At 43.5% G+C, this 18,845-nt stretch overlaps 1 protein-coding gene across 1 annotated transcript in view; it reads right to left on the bottom strand.

Moving 5' to 3' along the window:
* The window catches only part of KMT2D (lysine methyltransferase 2D), a 3,358,270-nt gene that overhangs the window by 287,180 nt on the left and 3,052,245 nt on the right, over positions 1–18,845 (bottom strand). Inside the window, exons 46-47 of the mRNA XM_044082193.1 lie at positions 3,757–3,893; positions 2,488–3,622 (exon numbers count right to left, since the gene is read on the bottom strand). Coding sequence (XP_043938128.1) covers positions 2,488–3,622; positions 3,757–3,893 — 1,272 coding nt within the window. The remainder of the gene's footprint in view (positions 1–2,487; positions 3,623–3,756; positions 3,894–18,845) is intronic.

The following is an 18,845-nucleotide window of genomic DNA, read 5'->3' as shown; positions in this document are numbered from 1 at the left end:
AAGTTTTTCAGAAAGAAAGGGAAAGCTTTATGTTTACATCTACTTCCTTTGTATAAGCCTTTTACACCAGCATCAACTCTATTTGTTTCTTCACTTTTTGAGTGGTATCTGCCTCTGTGGCATTGACTGTGCTTTTTGCAGCAGCTTAGTCTATGAATGGTGTGGATATTTCTGTGTTGCTGCAAGTGCAACTTGGATGTGCAAAAGAATAAATTCTACATGCTTTGAAAACTGAACTAGTTTGCACATCCTTTTCAATGCTAGATTTTAGAAGAGGAGTATGACAGAGGCTGAAGTAGGCTGACAGCCTTTATGCTGATATAAAATCCATGTTTCTTAAGACTATATTCCTCCCTGGCAATGATGTCCCATTGAGCAATGTACAGCTCGCAAACATCCAACATCTGAGCTGTCTCTGTGTGAAAAACTGAATCAAGAGGCATGTGGATGCCTTGTCATTCATGACCAATGAGTTCTGCAAGACTTGCTGACTGCCCGAGTCACAGACTCCTTGACCCTGAGTGCAGCCAAACAGATTGTGGTGAGGAATGTGACATACCATGCCACATGAGATGGCTATGTGAAGTCATGCGCTACAAGTGCACTTATGCAAGCCTCTCAGTTTTCTTTGAGGGTGGATGCGATAATCACTTGCTAAGTTCAGGGGGACAGCTCAAATCTCAAAAAACATGGATGCCTCATGGAAGATCTCTATAGGAGGAGGTTTTGACTGATAACCTATCTCCAGTTCCCTTTCATCCTCATTTTTGTCAAGCACAGTCTTAGAAATCTGCAAGGGGACCAAGCCAACCTTCCAAACCCCTGCATAAAAGCACCCTCTATGGCTTCCAACTTCAAGGACAAGAGGAAGACCTCAAACTTCTCTCCACATCCTGAGGCTGGAAGTGTTGAGTGCTAGCATCTGTAGCAATGAATGAAATCATGCTCCTTTTTTGTTGAAATAGGCCTTCACAAGTGAACTAATTCTGCAGAAAAACTAGGAAGGTTCTGGTACATTTGGCACTGAACATGGGAGCTTTTCTACAATGAACACTGGTACCAACATCTGAAATGATCACCTGGAAGAGAACAAATGGGTAAGTGCAGAGCCTAGGCATACCCTTTTAGCTCTCTACTGAATATTACACAGCTCCAACCAAGTGAAGGAACAAGAAAAAAAAAATCACAAATGTATCAAGCTGTGGTTACAGAATATCAACAGTTACCCACTGCAAAAGCTAGGATGCCTTCTGTGTGGAGTCTGCATACCCTCCCTGTGTTTGCATGGGTTTCCTCCCACATTTCACAGACCTGCAGTAAGTGGACTGGACACACTAAATTGGCCACAGTGCGAGTGTACGTGCGAGTTTGTAGTGTGGAAGAACTACTGCAACAGCCACTCAGATGTATAAACCTTGGCTCTACATGATTGTCACTGGTGAAGTGACGCCCAACCCCACATGCAAAAAATGGGAAAAAGGGGTTGGGGATAGATGGACCCACTGTAGAAAGTATACAATCACAGTTCTTACTAGTTCTTCCTTCAAGGTGAGTTATGTGCCTCCAGAGTGGCAACAGCAGTCTGCCAATCAAGGGCAGCATATATAGCACTCTTATCCAAAGGTGGTAATGTACTGGAAAGCAAAATAAGGTACAGATCTCCATCCCTGAAGTCTAAAATAATGACACCTACTGCCTCTGAATAACAAAATCAAAATTAAATTTGGTAGTAAAAGAAACTTTCTACATTTAAAAAGATCTCTCACAAAAAATACTGACTCTACTTCTCTGAAAAAAGTTTCTTTACAGACTGGTCAACTTCAGTAAGCAAATTATTAAGTTAGCACATAGACTACTAATAGGCTTTCATTAACAGGTGCTGTGCTCCTGTGCCTTTTTCTGACATCCTTCCAAATAAAGGCCGCATTTTGTGCACCCATCCCCCAGAAGGCATATGGTTTCATTAATACCATTACCAGGATGCAGCTGAAACGGAGCACATTTCTTCTGGCAAGGGGTCTCATCAGTGACTGACAGAAGAGCAAAATATATATCCCCTAAACAGCCCACTTCTCCATTCTTCTCAACAGCACCCAATTTCACATTTATTTACTGCTTTTATGGTCTAACAGCTGAAATCAAGAATCAACATAGTCTCCAAGTCTAAAAGGCAACATCATCAATTCTTCATTCTGTACATAGTTCTCTGTTTTTAAGTATTTTATGAAGAATATTCTCCTGCCTACAATAAGGTACATGGCTACGTTATTGAGCTTTAGTGTCTAATATAGAAGCATTTAATTTTGCTCCAACACGGATACCTATGTTTTATGAACATATCGGATTTTCCTTGAATCTCAATACACAGACCAAAATTACAAATTCAAAGGTTGGTCAAACTAAACCACCTCCACAGTAAAGGTCATCAATTTTCAATAGCTGGTCAGCAGTGGAACATTAGACAAGATTAAGCAAATTAAGCTATACCTTGAGGAGAAGAGTCTACCAGCACAAAGTCCTCGTGACCTTGCTCAATTACTTGGACCATGAACTCAGGCCTACCATCATTCTCACAAATAGTACAGCGATAACAACAGCGTTTATTATTATGGCGCATACTCCAATAGATCCGAGTAGCCTCATATCCCACAGGATAGAGAGCAGTGACACTGTGGAAGTCTACCATTTGATGAGGCAGTAACTGACCAATGGCATGAAATATAAGTCCGCCAACACGAAACATATGAATGCGCTCACCACGCTGTATAATGCTAGCTATCTGCTTAACTTCATCCCGCTCAATGTATACACGACGAAAAACAGTGAAAGTGTTCAGTTCATATTCACAAGGGCCTTTCAGTTTGTGCATAGGGCACAACATAGTCTTGTCTTTGAAAAACATACATTTGGCCTTGATAGCACAAGCAAAATGATAAACATTTATACAGCGGATTCTGTTACAGCTATTGGTGGCGCCAGTCTTTTGGCATAAAGCACATTTGGTTAGCAGACCACGATGTAATGCAACCTCCACATTTATCAGTGCTCCTCCTTGGGTCTCATATACTTCTGTTGACCACAAAGCACAGTTCAAGTGGACCCACAAATCCAGATCAAGATTCAGGAGTCGAGCTGCGCCATCTGTTGCCCCATCCCCTTCCTCGTGGCAGAAGCAGCACTTCCTCGTGTCTTTGGGTGGATTTTCAGGTTTCAGTGTTGTTCTCAGTTTTTCTATGAGTTCACCAATATCCTTTTCAGTGTCCTTTCTACTTCCAGGCTTCTGAATAGTGATGAGAATGCGTAACCGTTTCCATCTTATTCCTTTCCATTTTTTTATACGGGGTTTGGAATCATCAGTGTCTTCTGAGGGTCGAGAACGAGGCTTAAATCTGAAATGTTCCTTAATGTCTTCATGTTGAACAGGAGGTAAAAAAGGCAATAACAACGGCTGGAGTTGAGGAGTTGGTTCTGCAACAAGGGGTTCCACAGGGCTAGGAGGGGATGGCAGAAAAGGAGATGAAAGTGGTGATGTTTCTTCAGGCATTATGGGTAGCTGTCGCACATCAAGATTTGCAACATTATTGGTATAGCAATGCTGAACTTTTTCTTCTGATGGAACCTCCTGCACACAACAAATATTACACAAAGTCATCAATGGTTACAGAAAGCATAAAGATTACACTATTCTCAAAACAAAACTTAAAAATCTAAAAGTATAAGGATGATAAAGCACAAACCACAAGACTGATGACAAACCTGTTTAATCAGTGACAAGATGTCAACTTCATTCTTCAGAGTATACCCAGGTAATACTGCATCAAACTGTTTTAACCAGTCAGTACTGCCCTCAGGCCCTTTTGCAGTGTCCACAGGTTTATCTTCACTTTTAACATCTGCAGAAGAATTATGCAAACAGAATTAGTAATGGCAATCGTATGTAGAGTGGACTTTTTTAATTTATACACTTAGTTGCAGTGATGGCGAACCTTTTGGGTTTGGCATGTCAAAAGCTCCTGACAAAATAATTCAGTGCACTTCACATGAGCAGCAAATGCAAAAGCAGTGTCTTTAGTAACTCGGGTGCTGGTGATCACTGGCGAGTCACTCAAAAACATCATGGTGAGTGGCACCTTTGACACATGTAATAGGTTCATCCATCACTGACTTAGTGCATACCAACTGATTTGAAAACTATTAGTAAAAAAATGAATTTCCAAAAGCAATTAAGAACACTAAACTTGAACGTCTAGGAATGACTTGCATGTCAATTTGTATATTGTGTGACAAAAAGTAGACAACTTTGAGAAAATGAGCCCAGAAAAACACTCAACTTGATGCACCTTTTTCTTGACTAAACTGGCTGCATCACTGGAACATGATATGCTATGTACATTTAAGCCAAGTCAGTCTGTCTTGTCAGATCTTTTTTTTTCTACTGGAAGAAATGATGCATGCATCTGACTTGCCACACAACGTAGTGCTGTGAATATATTTCACACTTACGTCTCTATGTGCAACAGTGACAGTAAATGAAACCAAAACACACACCAGTTAACTACAGTCCTAATAATCCTGTATGGGTCATATCTCCAACAGTTCCAACACAACTTAGACATCTTTAAACAGGGCTTCTTCCAACTATGTGCAACATATGCACTGATTTTGCCATGTATTGTTAAGAGAATGCTATCTTTCTTATACAGATACGGATTTAAGATTATTTCAGAAGTTCATTTACTTGCAAGTAATGGTCATAGTTCCTTCATTTCTGTCTCTGCAGTCATCATATATCTGGGTTACAAAGCCTGTTAACTGCTTGTCATCTGGTTTCATTTTTCTCCTCATCAATAAATGCCATAAACCCATCACCTTGTAAATGGCCTTCACAACTCTTAGTCATTCTTTAAAGATGTAGGTGACACCTAGGTTACAGAGGGTAATCTCAGGTAAAATTTTTAAATCAGGGGTTTGTGTGAACATCTCAGGATGGTCATCTTTACATCGCTGAAAATTAATCTGACATTTTGGCTAGATTTCTCTGTAGCAGAGACAAAGAAATGTATTCTGTGTGCACCTATTTATGTAGGGCCATTTATATACATATGTACTACAGTTATATATAACTGTAGATGTTTTGAGTATATTTTATGTTGCAGTAATAACCCTGAAACCACACTTCTCTATGCCACCACATGGTAATAAGGATTAGTTTTGGTCTTTTTGCCCTGAATTTTACAATGGAATCAAGGAATCAGACAGAACTGGGGAAATGCATAACAGAAACTTCCCTGCTACTTGACTGAGTATATGCACCATGCACTGATGGTAACCCTCAGCCCAGTTGAGCACAGCAAGGGAGGGTCATATTCAACTGAGTAGTAAACAGATCAAGCTCAGGAGTGCCCACTTTCAGATCTAGAAATCCACCATCACATTCACTTCTCCTAAGATATGAACTGCTGTAACGATGAAGCCTCCCTCATCTATGGTTCACAGCCAGAAATGCAATGCCTCTATGCATACTCAGTATGCATAGAGACAAAACTTGGTTTATACATCACATCAAAGACTATTTGTTGGTCAACAGCACAACATTCTCTGGTTTCAGTTTCACCTCTACAGCCTTCTTGGGTAAGAAATATTGCCTATACACTCCCAATTGCTACAGTAGACCCTGCTTCTCCTGTAGCATCACAGGACGCACAAGGCTATTGATTTGCACCTTGCCAGCATCCACACTCAGACTGAACTTCCTTCTCTTGAGGACAGTCAGGCCAGTCCAAGAGGTGAATTTGTGAATATCCATCCCATTATTCAGTTCAAGTTTGAAGGAGAATAATACATCACATTGCTTAATTTGCAGTGAGTCTATTCCAGCAATGAGAATGGTGCTGTGTAATGGACCCCCCGCCTCCATTTTGTTAAATTTGTTGGTGAAGATTTAGATCCATTGTTCTTGAACATGTGGGATTATTCGACTGGTTGAGATGCAAACAATTCAAGACCAGAGTCCCTGATGGCTCAGAAGGCAAGTCACAGATCTCCCTCCCTGAAGTCTAAGATACTGACTAAAGGAACTGTTTTTAAGCCAGTGCCCTTTCTAATTCTAATTAGAAACCTTTGGAGTTTATCTAGGTATTTGACATGTTTAGTAAGGTACATCCCAGAGATGACACTATATTTAACTGGCCTAATACATGTTGAATAAAACATGATAATGATGGCTTTAGATCTAGAACACATACATTTTCCCTTGGTGATCACCTGCACTGAGGTAGAAGGACTTCCTGACTACTGTTATGTGATCAAAGGAGAAGAAATTATCAATCCAAGTACCACCTCCAACAACATCCTCATTTTGGAATGGGGTATTCTGTCTATGTCATATGCTGGAGGGAGGGATAGGTTACCAAATGGGACAATGTTACATTTTTTAGCACTTAACTTACATCAGCTGCTAGCACGCCAGGTGTTTACAAGTGTAATTACTGTTGCAGGGCTTGAGTGTTAGATGGTGATTTGTCTATGACTCCTAGTTATAGCCATATGAAAACTTGGTTAGCCAGAGGTCTTGGTTTGTGGTCTTGAGATTGGAAAAGTATATGCCTAACAAAAGGGGTCCCAGCAAGTAGCCTTGTGAAACACCACTAGTTACCTTTATGATCTCCGATGAGGGACATGCTATCCACTCCAAACGGGTTTCTGTCCTTTAGCCAATTTGCTCTCCATCTTACCACACAGGGATTTATTTGTAACACAAATATTACTAACTATGCTAGCATGGATATAGTGCCAAATGCCTTGACCAGGCTGAGATCTGCCATGTGTACAGTATGGCTGCTGTCTACAGCTTGCACTATTCTTTCAATTATGTTAATCATATTCATTAGACAGGATCTACCCTCTACAAACCTAAACTACTGTGGATCTAGCCTGATGAGATTTTTAATGTCATAGTTAGTCAGGTCAATTTTAATATGCTCCATGACTCTGCATGAGAATCACCAGACTGATGGGCCTGTAACTACCAGCGTTATTGTTGGGGTCACCAGTGTAGACTGGCATCATCACTGCTGTGTGCTAAACTTGAGGGATAATGCCAGTGGTGAAATTAAGGTTATGTATTTTAAGGAGTGGCTCTGCCAGAACTTGCTTGGTACAGCTTATTAAACAGCCAGCTGTAATATCAGGTCCCATGGTAGTAGTATTTTTGGTTTTTCACAGCACCTTTAATACATGATATCTGGTGATGATTGGGGAGGTCTGAGAACTTCAGGTTTAAGTGGGTATTGAATAGTGGTTTCCAGGTTGAAGTTGGCACTGAATTCACTGGCAATGTCTACTAGGTCAGGATGGGTGGTGCTAACCTGGATACGTTCTGAGCAATGTTGGGTGTTACACGTCTTACTTTTCTAATGCAACTAAAGCAGTTGTAGCTATCATTAACTTCAGATGCTAATCTAAGTTCACAGGTGGCTTTAGTGGTCCTAACAATTTTTAAAGTTTTTAGTGAATATGTTAATGTTATTCTTGATTTGAAGATCTTTAGATCTGCTGTATACTTGGAGCTTTTTGTAATGTAGTTTATTTAAACTGGTGGATCATCATGGTTGCCTGCTTTGACACTTCTATTATACTCAGAGATCTGTCAGGTATTGTCAATTATCTAAGTGAACCTTGAACTGTTTTGTGCAACTCCCTGCTGAGGTCATGTCTGGGGTTATGCTGCAGTAAGTGAATCTTGAAGCTTCATCATATACTTTTATAAGATTTTAAGTCTGAAATCTATGACACACTGGCATCCTCAGTTTTAGAGGGTCTAATTGTGAAGGTCTGTAGTTAACGAACTGGCTTACATGAGAAGGGTGTTATCAGTGGAACAGTACATGAAGAAAGAATAGTTGTACAAAATCTTAACATAACCACAGATGTCCTCCTCTTCCATGTTGCAGTATTCTTGCTGTGGGATCCCCGCCTCAGGTGACCCAAATGTTGGCTCCTAAGCAAAAGCTCAAGCCTGGCTGTTGCTAGTGTGTGAGACGTCACACACAGGGCTACAAACCAGGGGACTTAAATGTGACATCTGCAGGCACAGACCTCAGAAGTGACTGCTCAGTCTGACCATTGTCTAGGTAGTGCCCAACGATGTCCCCTCTAGACAGGTGAAATGAAATGAATGGGGATAGAAGAAAGGGAAGGAATACTGCAACATGGAAGAGAAGTACATCTATGGTTATGGTAAGATTTTACACAACTATTCTATGCCCTTCTATTCTCATGTTGCAGTATTCTTACTGTGGGAGAGTACCACAGCTTAAGGAGGAGGCAGGGTGAAGTAAGTGGCAGCAGATTCCAAGAATCCCAGCAGAACTGCTCTTGCAAATCCTGCTCTGGTTCTGGAAATATGGTCCAGTTTGTAATGTTTGCTGAAGGTACGTACGGGGGACCAGGTTGCTACCTCAAGAATGGCAGTTGTGTCCAGGCCTTTGAGGAAGGCCCCAGAAGAAACTACAGCTCTGGTAGAGTGTGCCCTGACCCCATGAGGCAATTGTTTTCCCTGGTAGGAATAGAAGAAGTAGATAGTTTTCTTTATCCAGCAAGAAACAGTTTGTTTAGCTACTGCCTTGCCCAGGACCCTGGGATGAAAGGACACAAAGAGCTGATTAGACTTTCTAATGGCCTTCATTTTGCTCAAATAGAACCTTAGCTGTCTGTGGACATCAGGGAAGTAGAGTATTCCCTCACTATCTTTTTTTGGAGAAGGAAAGAAGGTGGGTAAATGAACAGACTGATTTAGTGACAGCTCGTTGACCACTTTGGGCATGGAGGAGGGGTTATTGCGCAGAGTCACCCTATTTTTGTGGAAGATAGTGTAGGGTGGGGATGCTATTAGTGCTTGTAATTCTGAAACCCTTCTGGCTGAGGTAAGGGCTACCAGTAGGACTGTTTTCCATGTGCACATCTGCAGGGAGGCAGAGCTGGCTGGCTTGAATGGGGCAAGTATAAGTTTTTCTAGAACATAGTTTAGGTCCCAATGTGGTGTGATAGGCTTCTTTGGTGGCCTGATGTGCAGGACCCCTTTTAAGAATAATTCAACATCCAATCTGGAGAGTAGAGGAGGGTTCAGCGGCAAGCAAGCAGAGATAGCAGATAAGTGAACCTTCACTGAAGAATATGAAAGGTCCGATTTTATGAGATCACACACAAAGGCTAAGACTAGAGAAACATCCACTTGAAAGGGGTCCCTATGCCTTTGGAGACACCATTTGGAGAACATTTCCCATTTGGAAACCTAGGGCCCCCTGGTATTGTGTTTCCTGGCCTCCTGCAGGACAGATGGCACATCCTCAGTGTATCGGTGTCTGAAGAGAATTAAAAGTTTATCGCCCAGGGGGTTAAGCAAAGCATCTCCAGGTGTGGGTGAATGAGAGATTCTTTCTATTGTGTGACCAGGTCAACCTTGTGAGGCAACTTGTGGTGACTGCCCTTAGTAAGAGATTGAAGAAGGGGGAACCAATGCTGCCTTGGCCAATAGGGAGTCACCAGCAAGATTTTTGTCATGTCCCTCCTGATTTTTGGGAGGACTTTCTGAATGACAGTGAAGGGAGGGAAAAGCATACAGAAATAGTCCCTTACATGAGATGGTGAAAGCATACACTCTCCAAGCTAGTGGGAGGGGTCCCTGGCACAGAAAATGTTCAACTGTCTGTTCTGGGGGGAAGGAAATAAATCGGTCTGAGGTGTGCCCCACTGCTAGACAATGTCTAGGAATACATCTCTCTGCAACATCCACTTGTGATGCAGAGAGAATGATCTGCTGAGAGCATACGCCTGATGGTTGCCCTGGGATGGAATACAGACTGCCTGCAATAAAATGTTGCGAAAGGCTAATAAACATGCTTCCATTGCTATCCTGCAGAACATTTAAGACCTGGTCTCCCCTCGTTTGTTGGTACCACATTACAGTTGTGCTGTCTGTGAAAATTTGTAGGGGGGGCTGGCTGCATGAGAGGGAGAAAGACCTGCAGGGCTAGGTGGACTGCAGTCATCTCCCTTACGCCGATTTGCTTTCTCTGGAGGGATGGCTCCCATAGAGCTTGCACTTTGAGGCCATTCATGGTTGCTCTCCAGCCTAGATCTGAAGCACCTGTTTGCATTAGTTGTGTTGGCATGGTGAGTTGTAGGGGAAGGCCTGGATTGGGTTGTACCTGCTGAATCCACTACTTCAGTTCTGTCTTTAGGCATGGAAGGAAGGGTATCTGAAAGTCAAGTGGGTAGATGTGTTGTGACCACATATTCTTCAGGTACCACTGTAACTTCCTTATGTGCAAACTGGCTAGTGGCAGCATAGGGATGGTGGCTGCCATAAGGCCTATGAGGTGCATGAATTGCCTGGCTGACAGGTGCTTGGCCAGGACAGGGTCCTTTAAGTGGCTGACAAGGGAGGTTACCTTGTCCTGAGGGAGGAAAGCCTTCATCAGGTCGGTCCTTATCCTGCATCCCAGGAAGGTTTTGTCTTGTGCTGGGGTGATGGATGATTTTTTTTCAGGTTGAATGTGAATCCCAACCTCTGGAGCAGTGACATGGAGAAAAGCAGATGGTTTCTGTGGGTGTCTTCTCCTTCTGCAGGAATGAGGATGTCGTCTAGGTAGGGGTAGATTTGAATGCCCTTGGTCCTGCAGTATGCTACTGCTGGGGCTAGGCACTTTGTGAAGACTCTTGGTGCAGTGGATAAACCAAAGGGCAAGGCTGAAAACTGAAAGGGTGAGCAGGGTCCAGCAAAGCATAGATACTTCCTGTGGTTTGGGTGGATAGGTATGTGGGTATAAGCCTCCTTCAAGTCCAAAGTGGCCATGAAAGCCTTGGGTGGCAATAGTGGAAGAAGGTTTTGAAGAGCTAGCATTCTGAAGGAAGGAACCTTTAGAAAGGTTTAGGAAGGATAGATCCAGGATGAGTCTCCAAGGGCCATCCTTTTTTGGTACCAGGAATAACCTGGAGTAGAATCCTTTTCCTTCTTGGCCTGGGGGGATGGGTTCTATTGTCCCCTAGGTGAGAAGCTCTTGGATAATCTGAGGGATTAGGTGTAGTTGGTTCTTGGGAAGAAAGGGGATGCCTAGTGGAATGGGATTTTCCTGCCAAGGCATGAAGTATCCTTTTTCCACTACTGCCAGGACCCAACGGTCTGAAGTGACTTCTTTCCAGAGGGGAAGACAGTGAGAGAGGTGGGATGAGAGGGGAAGGTGGCTGAGGCTGTCACGCATTACTATTCCTGTCCTTAAAGGGCTGCCTGTTGGGGGGGCTGTGAAGGGGCTGCCCTTGGGAGGTTGTTTTCCTGGACCCTTTTCTATGTCTGGAGGAGGAAGAGGTGAATGGGGCGGGGGTTCTCCTGACGAAAGAGGTCTTTGCAGGATAATTCCTATAACATTTTGGTACTTGGGAGACCAGTAAGTGTTTCAGGCCCTGGAGTTCCTTATTCTTCTCCTGGAGGCTTTTAAACAGATAAGCAGACTGTTTACAAAACAGGAATTTATCGTCCAGGGGTGTGTCGAAAATCTTAAGTCTTCAGGCAGGGGCTGTAGTTGAAGCCATGAACCTCTACGTAAAACAGAAGCTGCTGTTGCAGATCTTGCAGAGGCCTCAGCTGCACCATAGATGCACTTTATAGAGTGTCTGGCTACCTGAGATGCCAGGGACAGCTTGGATGCTACTTCTGACTTGCTTGGGGAGTCAGGCAAGGTGGACAGTAAGGAGGAAGCCTGTGACACCTAGGGCATATTTGACCATATGGGTCTGGTAATTAATTGCCAAAAAGGCTAGAGTGGAAGAGGTATATATCGTTTTCCCCAACTGTCCACTACCTTGCTAACCTTGTCTGAAGGCAAGATTGAGAAGGAAGGAATGAGTCTGGACTGCTTGTCAGGGGCCACTGCTATAACTGCAGTGTCTGCCAAGGGGGGCTTTACAAGAAATTTGTGCTCGTCAGGGACCTTATAAAAATGGTCAGGTCTCTTGGGTGCAGGAGGTTGAGAATCAGGAGTCTTTGAAGCTGATGCAGTGGTATCCAGGTATGCTGGAATCAAGGAGGGATAGCTGATGGGGAGGGTGATTCCACCTGGAGCAACTCAAAATACCTTTTTTTGATTTCTATCATCTGAGCTATACCCCATTTAAAGTACTCCCTTCATTTTAGTAATAGTTTCTCCAAATTTAATATCCCTGGGGGGGGGTCTCCCTCAATGGAGTCCTCATCTATCTGGGGAGTAATAGTGCAAGGGAGAAGCTATTTGAGAGGAGTAGGTAACTGACTCATTAGGGGATGAGGATGTGGCTTCTTCCTCTTGGGGAAAGGTAGGAGGGATAGAGGTAGCTGAAGCTGGCCTAGGTCTTAGGACAGGCAATGTGGCTGCTGAGGGTCTTAGGGCCATGAAGGCCTGCAGCAAGGACTGGGAAAAGCATTGCCAGTCAGGTTGTTCCTCAGGAGGAGCAGACAAATGCTTAGTCTTTTGTTTCTTTTTTTTAAAGGAGTTGATTTGGCAGATTCTGAGGGCCTATTTTCAGGGATTTGGCCTGTGGATGAGGTTTCAGATTCCTGGACCGTGGATGGGTGTCTGGTGAAGCCTGGTTCCCCCCTTGACCTTGGCAGTAGCCGACATCGGAATAACCTTCAAGGACATGCCTACCGGTACTTTGGAAGTGGCTTCCCTCGAGGATAGTCGCTGAAAGTGCTGGTTCTAGCAGATGTCCCTCAACCCGTATTATCGGTGGTTGGGGGCATCTGACAATGGAGGAGCAGAAGTGGTAGGGTCTGAAACTTTGGCCTTCTTTTTAGGTGGCTCTGCCTCAACGCAGACTCTGGATCCATTCATAAAGTTAGTCTTTTTAACCTCTGGTTCTCTAGGTATAAATTTAGAGCTGCCAGATGACTGTGGAGAGTTTTGGGAATGAACGACGAGTAGATGCTACAGGTATGTATGGTCGTGTTCCCGGTCTAAACAGAACAAACAAGAGCTCGTGGGAATCTTTGTGTGGAATTTGATGTCCATACCTACATTTCTCCCTCCTAGAGAATATCAGCTAACAAAAACAAGCAACAACCAAAGTTCAAGCAAGATAAAGGTTGCCCCAACGGGGTACTTAACTTTAGACATCTTGAAGATAAAACGAAGCGATCAATCTGACGTTCGACTGCGGCAGAAGAGTTTCGAGGTCTGTGCAGCAGATGCTACATTTAAGGTGCCTGGTTTATGGCCTTGCATGCAACATCCCACACAGTAACAGCAACCAGGCTTGAGCTTTTGCATATGAGCCGACGTTTGGGTCACCTGAGGCGGAGGATCCCACAGTAAGAATACTGCAACATGAGAATAGAAGGACATGCTATATTTGCAACCAGCAGGTCAAGAATATTATGCTATCTAGTGGGTTTATTAATCTGTTCTAGGAAGCTTTTGTTCCTGAACTCTAAGAAATTTTTAGCATATCAAAATAATGGAGTTTTTCTTCCTTTTTCAGGGAGTTCATCGATTACATCTAGGAACTTCACAAAATTATTAGGGGACATAAATGGTGCCCTGTAACAGGCTACAAACTAATAGCTGGTTTTGTTTACTGTAATCTGGGTAGCAATGAGCTCTGTTTGAGTGTCCCTGGGAATCTATCTAGAAGTAATGGGGCCTCTAACAAATAAGGCGACACTATACCACAGAGTCTGAAAGCAGGGTAGGCACAAAACCTAGTTATGGAGGGAACGCTTTCTGAATAATTAAACCAACTTTCAGTAACTAAACAGACATGAACATGATCCAAATGTAGTACAGCCTCAACACCAGGCATTTTGTTGCTGAAACTTCTGGCACTGGATATCATGTTAGTTACAATGGGATGTCCATCAGCAAAGGTTTTAGCCAGTATGCAGAAGTCTTGCAACCTGACGTGCAGACCATCTTTGCCAAAACAAGGACTCACGAACATCTTCTTTCACACTGACATATACTAAATTTCCCTGGAATGACACCAACTATTTATCCAATTTTGAATCCAATCCTCATTTGTTTGTACCCAGGCATCTTTCCCTGAGAAGAAAAGATTCCACTCAGGACTAAAGACTTATCTGTATTTGTGACATGAATGGAGAGATCAGACATCTCTCTGTGTATCCCTCAGGGTTCTGTGTGCTAAGTTGCTCACTACCACATGGACCAAGACTATGAGGTAGTAATATCTGCTATGTGAAGGGGCCTTAATGGCACCTGAGGTATGAAATATTCTGGCAAATCATGATGACCCTGTCTTTTTTCCAGCTTAGTGAGGGGAGAATCAGTGTGTCTGATTACAGAGTCTCCAATCACTAAAATGTTACAGTGTACTTGATCTGAGATGATTTAAATTTTAGTGACACTTTGTTGGAAGTGTGCCAGTAAGTGATGTGGTGTCAGACATTTCTCGAGACCTAGTCTTTCTGGATCCAAGAAGCTTCGGCAAGGATTTTTTTTTTAACAGCCTTAGCACAAGACATTTTAGTGTGGGTTGGTGTACAGTGTTGTGGAAGTGCGAGATGCCAAAACCTGTCTTTTTGCGAGAGTGCAGTCTCAGTTTCTTGCCCCCCCCACCCTGAAAGCAAAGCATCCATCACCAGTACCGCTTGACAGGTTGTGTTGCATGACAGGAAACCCACATTAAGAATATTGGGGACAGTCCACATTCCAAAGTTCAAAGACAAGGGGCTGACATGAGAAAAATATCCACTAGCAAGCTGTGACTCTGCAGCTATGACCATGTCGTCATCCACTGCAACACTCACACCCTCAGGAGTGTGAAGAAATCAGTGAACACTGACACTACTCAAACCTAGAAGACAATACAGAGACAGAGGCTTAACCCTCCACAGGACAGCAGCCTAACTGTGGGCAGGAATGACCAATGCTAAATTGTGTAGCTCTGTCTTAATAGTACAATCTTGATAAAGGAATGATGATGCCATGTCTGCTCTTTCTGGGGGGGGGGGTCAAGGGATGATGTACCGACAAGCTAGACCACTAAGCCAACTCTAGTGGAGGCCAATGCAGAGGAAAGCAGTGAAGTGAGTGAGGCAGCGTGTTTTTTTTGGGGGAGGAACTACCTACACTTGGGTTCAAGGAGTTGCCACCCTCAGTAACCACACCTTACAGCTAATCCAAACTTTCAACATGGGGGCAGCAAGTGTGTGTGTGGGAGGGGAGTCAGGTCCATAACATGTTCAAGCTAAGCCTGCCTCTGTTCCAGGCTTGCTCACCTCATTTGGAAGTTAAGCTGTTGCCAGCCAAAAGACAGAGTATGCTCACCTCAGAGTACCTAGTAAAAAACATGCAGTGTAGCCCATGACTGCTCTTTTGGAGATATCAGCAGATGACACCCTTCTAAGGAAAGCTGCAAAGGTTAACATACTTTTAGTGGATTGAGCTCTGATCATTTCTTAATGAAACTGTCTACCAAGAAATGATGTGGAAAAAAAATTGTAACCCAAGTGGAAACTGCCTGCTTGCCCACAAGACTGCCCAATAAAATTAAAAAGAAAAAAAAAATGTCAGACCCCTTGAAATCTTAAGCATTTGAGCCGCCTTCTGGGATCCATAAGCAACATCTCCCATTCTGGAGTTATAACTAAACTCACTAAACTAGGTATAAATCCCTACGTCACAAGATGGGTTGCCAACTGGCTCAGTGACAGAATCCACACTATAAAAGTTGCAGACTCCAAATCTGACTTCAAACCAGTGACAAGGGGGAGTACCGCAGGGTTCAGTCCTGGGACCTCTCCTGTTCGGTATCTACTTCTCTGAAGTACAGGCCAACACAGAAGGCCTTTGACTAACAGAGTTTGCAGATGACTGCAAACTAGAAGTCATAGTCGAGTCCCCAAATGATGTGGGCATCCTACAGAAGGGCCTCACCGAGACAGATGTCTGGTGTCAGAGCCATGGCCTCAAGCTCAATGCCAAAAAGTGCATTGTCATCCCCTTTGGTAAAAACTCTGTACCCATGAACTACCACCATTTTTGAGGCCCTGGATTCTCCTGGTGAGGAACCTCTGTGGTCTCTCCAGCTGCTGCATGTGCTTTGTGAGGTACAAGCTGAATGGGGCATTGTACTCAATAATGGGCCTTATAAGGGAAGAATACAGGGATATTATGACCTTCTTTGTACCTGAATGAGATACCCTTACTTATGAGGTGGCCCATGTAGAAAGGTGTCTGTACAATGGAAGCAACATAGTGGTCAAAAGTCAGGCTGCTATCACTCTTGGTGTCCAAATCCCTCACGACTGACTGTGTGCTTAGAATGTTATTAATGTGATAACATGTGGGGAACATCTCTCTCCCCAAAGGGGATGATGATGCTTTTTTTTGTATTCAGCTTGAGGCCATGTTTATGGCATCAGTCATTTGTTTGGGTGAGACCCTCTTGGAGGATGTCCTCGTCACTAGGGGAATTGATGACCACACCCAGCTTGCAGTCATCTGCAAACTTGGTCAGCCATAGCCCACTGGTTTTGGCCTGTACCTCAGAAAAGCATATCCAAATAACAGAGGCCCTAAGACCAAACCCTGGGATACGCCACTCGATACGGGTCTACTGCTTGAGGTGGCTTCCCCTATTTTGACTAGATGGGTTCTGTCAGTGAGCCAGTTGGGTACCCATCTGGTAACAGCATATGGATTGATGCCTAGTTGAGAGAATGTATCTATTATGACAGAGTGGGGAATAGCGTCGAAGGCTTTGGCCAGGTCAAGGTAGGCGGTGGGCACTGTCTTCCCCTCATCCATGGCTTTGGTGACAATCTCAAAAAGTCAGCCAAATTTAACAGACATGACCTTCCCTTGACAAAGTCAAACTGTGTGGGATCAAGTGTTTGGAGGTTGCCATTGTCATTAATGAGGTCCATGATAATCCGTTCCATGACCTTGCAGATCAGGCTAGTTAGGCTGATGGGTCTATAATTTCCCAGATCAGTGGACACTCCACCTCTGTGTAAAGGGGTGACAGTGGCCATCATCCACTCAGCAGGGACAAAACCACTACTCAGGCTTTGGTTGAATAGGGCGCCTAATGGTGCTGCAAGTTCCTGCCTGAGTTCATGTAGGATGCGCAGCCTGGGATGTTATCAGGTCCCATGGAGGCTGTATCTTTTGCCTTTGAGAGAGCAGTGATGACCTGCTCCCTAGATACAAGGGGAAGAGGGCAGGTACTGGGAATGTCCTGATTTACTGATTGGGGTGGGGGGGGTCAGAGGGGTGAAATTTTCACTGAACCTGTCAGACAGCAAGTTTGCTATATCTATGGCATTTGAATATGTGGTGTTCTTGACCACCAGTTCTGAACAGATCTGGATGCTACCTTTGAGATTACGGACATATGTGAAGAAGGCTTTATGACTGTCTCCAGTAGATGTGGCCAATTTGGACTCGAAGTTTGCTTTGGAGGATTTCATTAGTGCTCTTGCTTATTTAGGCTAAGGAGAGATTGCTTCCAATTGGGCACCTGGTCCTTCTTGGTCCTGGACAGCAATTTTTTTTTTTTTTTTTGTTATAGAGTTTATTTACTGCAGATGTCCACCAGACAGGTTTACTCTTCCCTGTGGAGGATGATTTAGTCCTGTCAGGTATTCCTGATTCCATGCATCTAAATAAATGGTCGTATGGTAATTTGGTATAGTTTTGGATACTGGTGCCAGTTCCTAGAGAGGGGGAGGGGGCTGTAAAGCTGTTTATACCATCCCTCATGAGGTTGTAAATCAGCTTTGGAGAAGTTTTTTTTGATTAACCCTAGCTAGTGGGGAGTCAGGGGAGATGTTGGCTTCGAACGGGATCGCTTTATGGTCAGTTCTTACAAGGAGGATGACACTGCAGGGATGCTGCAGTGGTTACACATGTTGGTTAATACAAAGTCCAAGATATTATCACCTCTTGTGGGTGTACTGACTAGCTGTTCCAAAGCATTTGCATTGACAAAATCAAGGAATCTCTGGGCATTTGTGTTCTGGCAAGAGTAGTTCTTCCAGTCTGTGTTTAGGTAGTTAAAGTCACCCAAGATCAGGGTAAAGGGTTGAATCTTGATATATTTGAAGAGGTCTAGATAGGCAGTTTGAGCATCTTGGGTCAGACTTGGGGGGTCCGGTAGCTAGCTACGATTTGTATAGGGGTCTTTTCAATTGTTAACTGCACCTGGAGTGTCTCCTGTATGTCATACTGTTTGACCAGCCTGGAGGTGTGTATGTCTTTAATATAAATTGAAACTCCACCTCCTTTGGATTTACTACCCACAGTTTGAGGTCTGAATGTATGATAGGATGAATAACCAGGTAAGGCTGGGGTGCTCTCCGCAGCTTTGAACCAGGTTTCTGTGACTGCACAAATGTCAGCATTTTCCAGGATTAGGAATGCTTGCAATGAGTGCAGTTTCATGTTTAGACTTATCTATGTGATGACTGAAATGGAGTTCGTCAACACAAAGAGGAGGTCGTTAAAAAGTGGTACTCGTATGATTACATAACTCTAATGTTAAACTTATTCCCATAATGAGAAAGCCCAAAAACACCTGCTTGATCGTACTAGCAATTATTATTAGGTTATTAGTCTCTGCCAATTCACAAACTGTCTAGACCAGTTTTGATTAACTTTGATGTTCCATTTTTCTGCAGTTATGCCTCTGTAATGCATGTGGCAGAAAACATCAGCTGGCACTTTTATATTCCAAATACAGATATTAGAAAGATAAAGAACTAACCTGATCACTGAGGTACTCCACTGCCATACCCTGTAACTTCACCCAGGCATGACTTGTGTTCTACGTACCATTTCCTATTACTT

This window comes from Protopterus annectens, chromosome 9.part0 (assembly GCF_019279795.1).
Source record: "Protopterus annectens isolate FY-2018-M chromosome 9.part0, PAN1.0, whole genome shotgun sequence".
NCBI classification, from domain to species: Eukaryota; Metazoa; Chordata; order Ceratodontiformes; family Protopteridae; genus Protopterus; species Protopterus annectens.
This window is presented reverse-complemented; position numbering and strand designations above follow the sequence as displayed.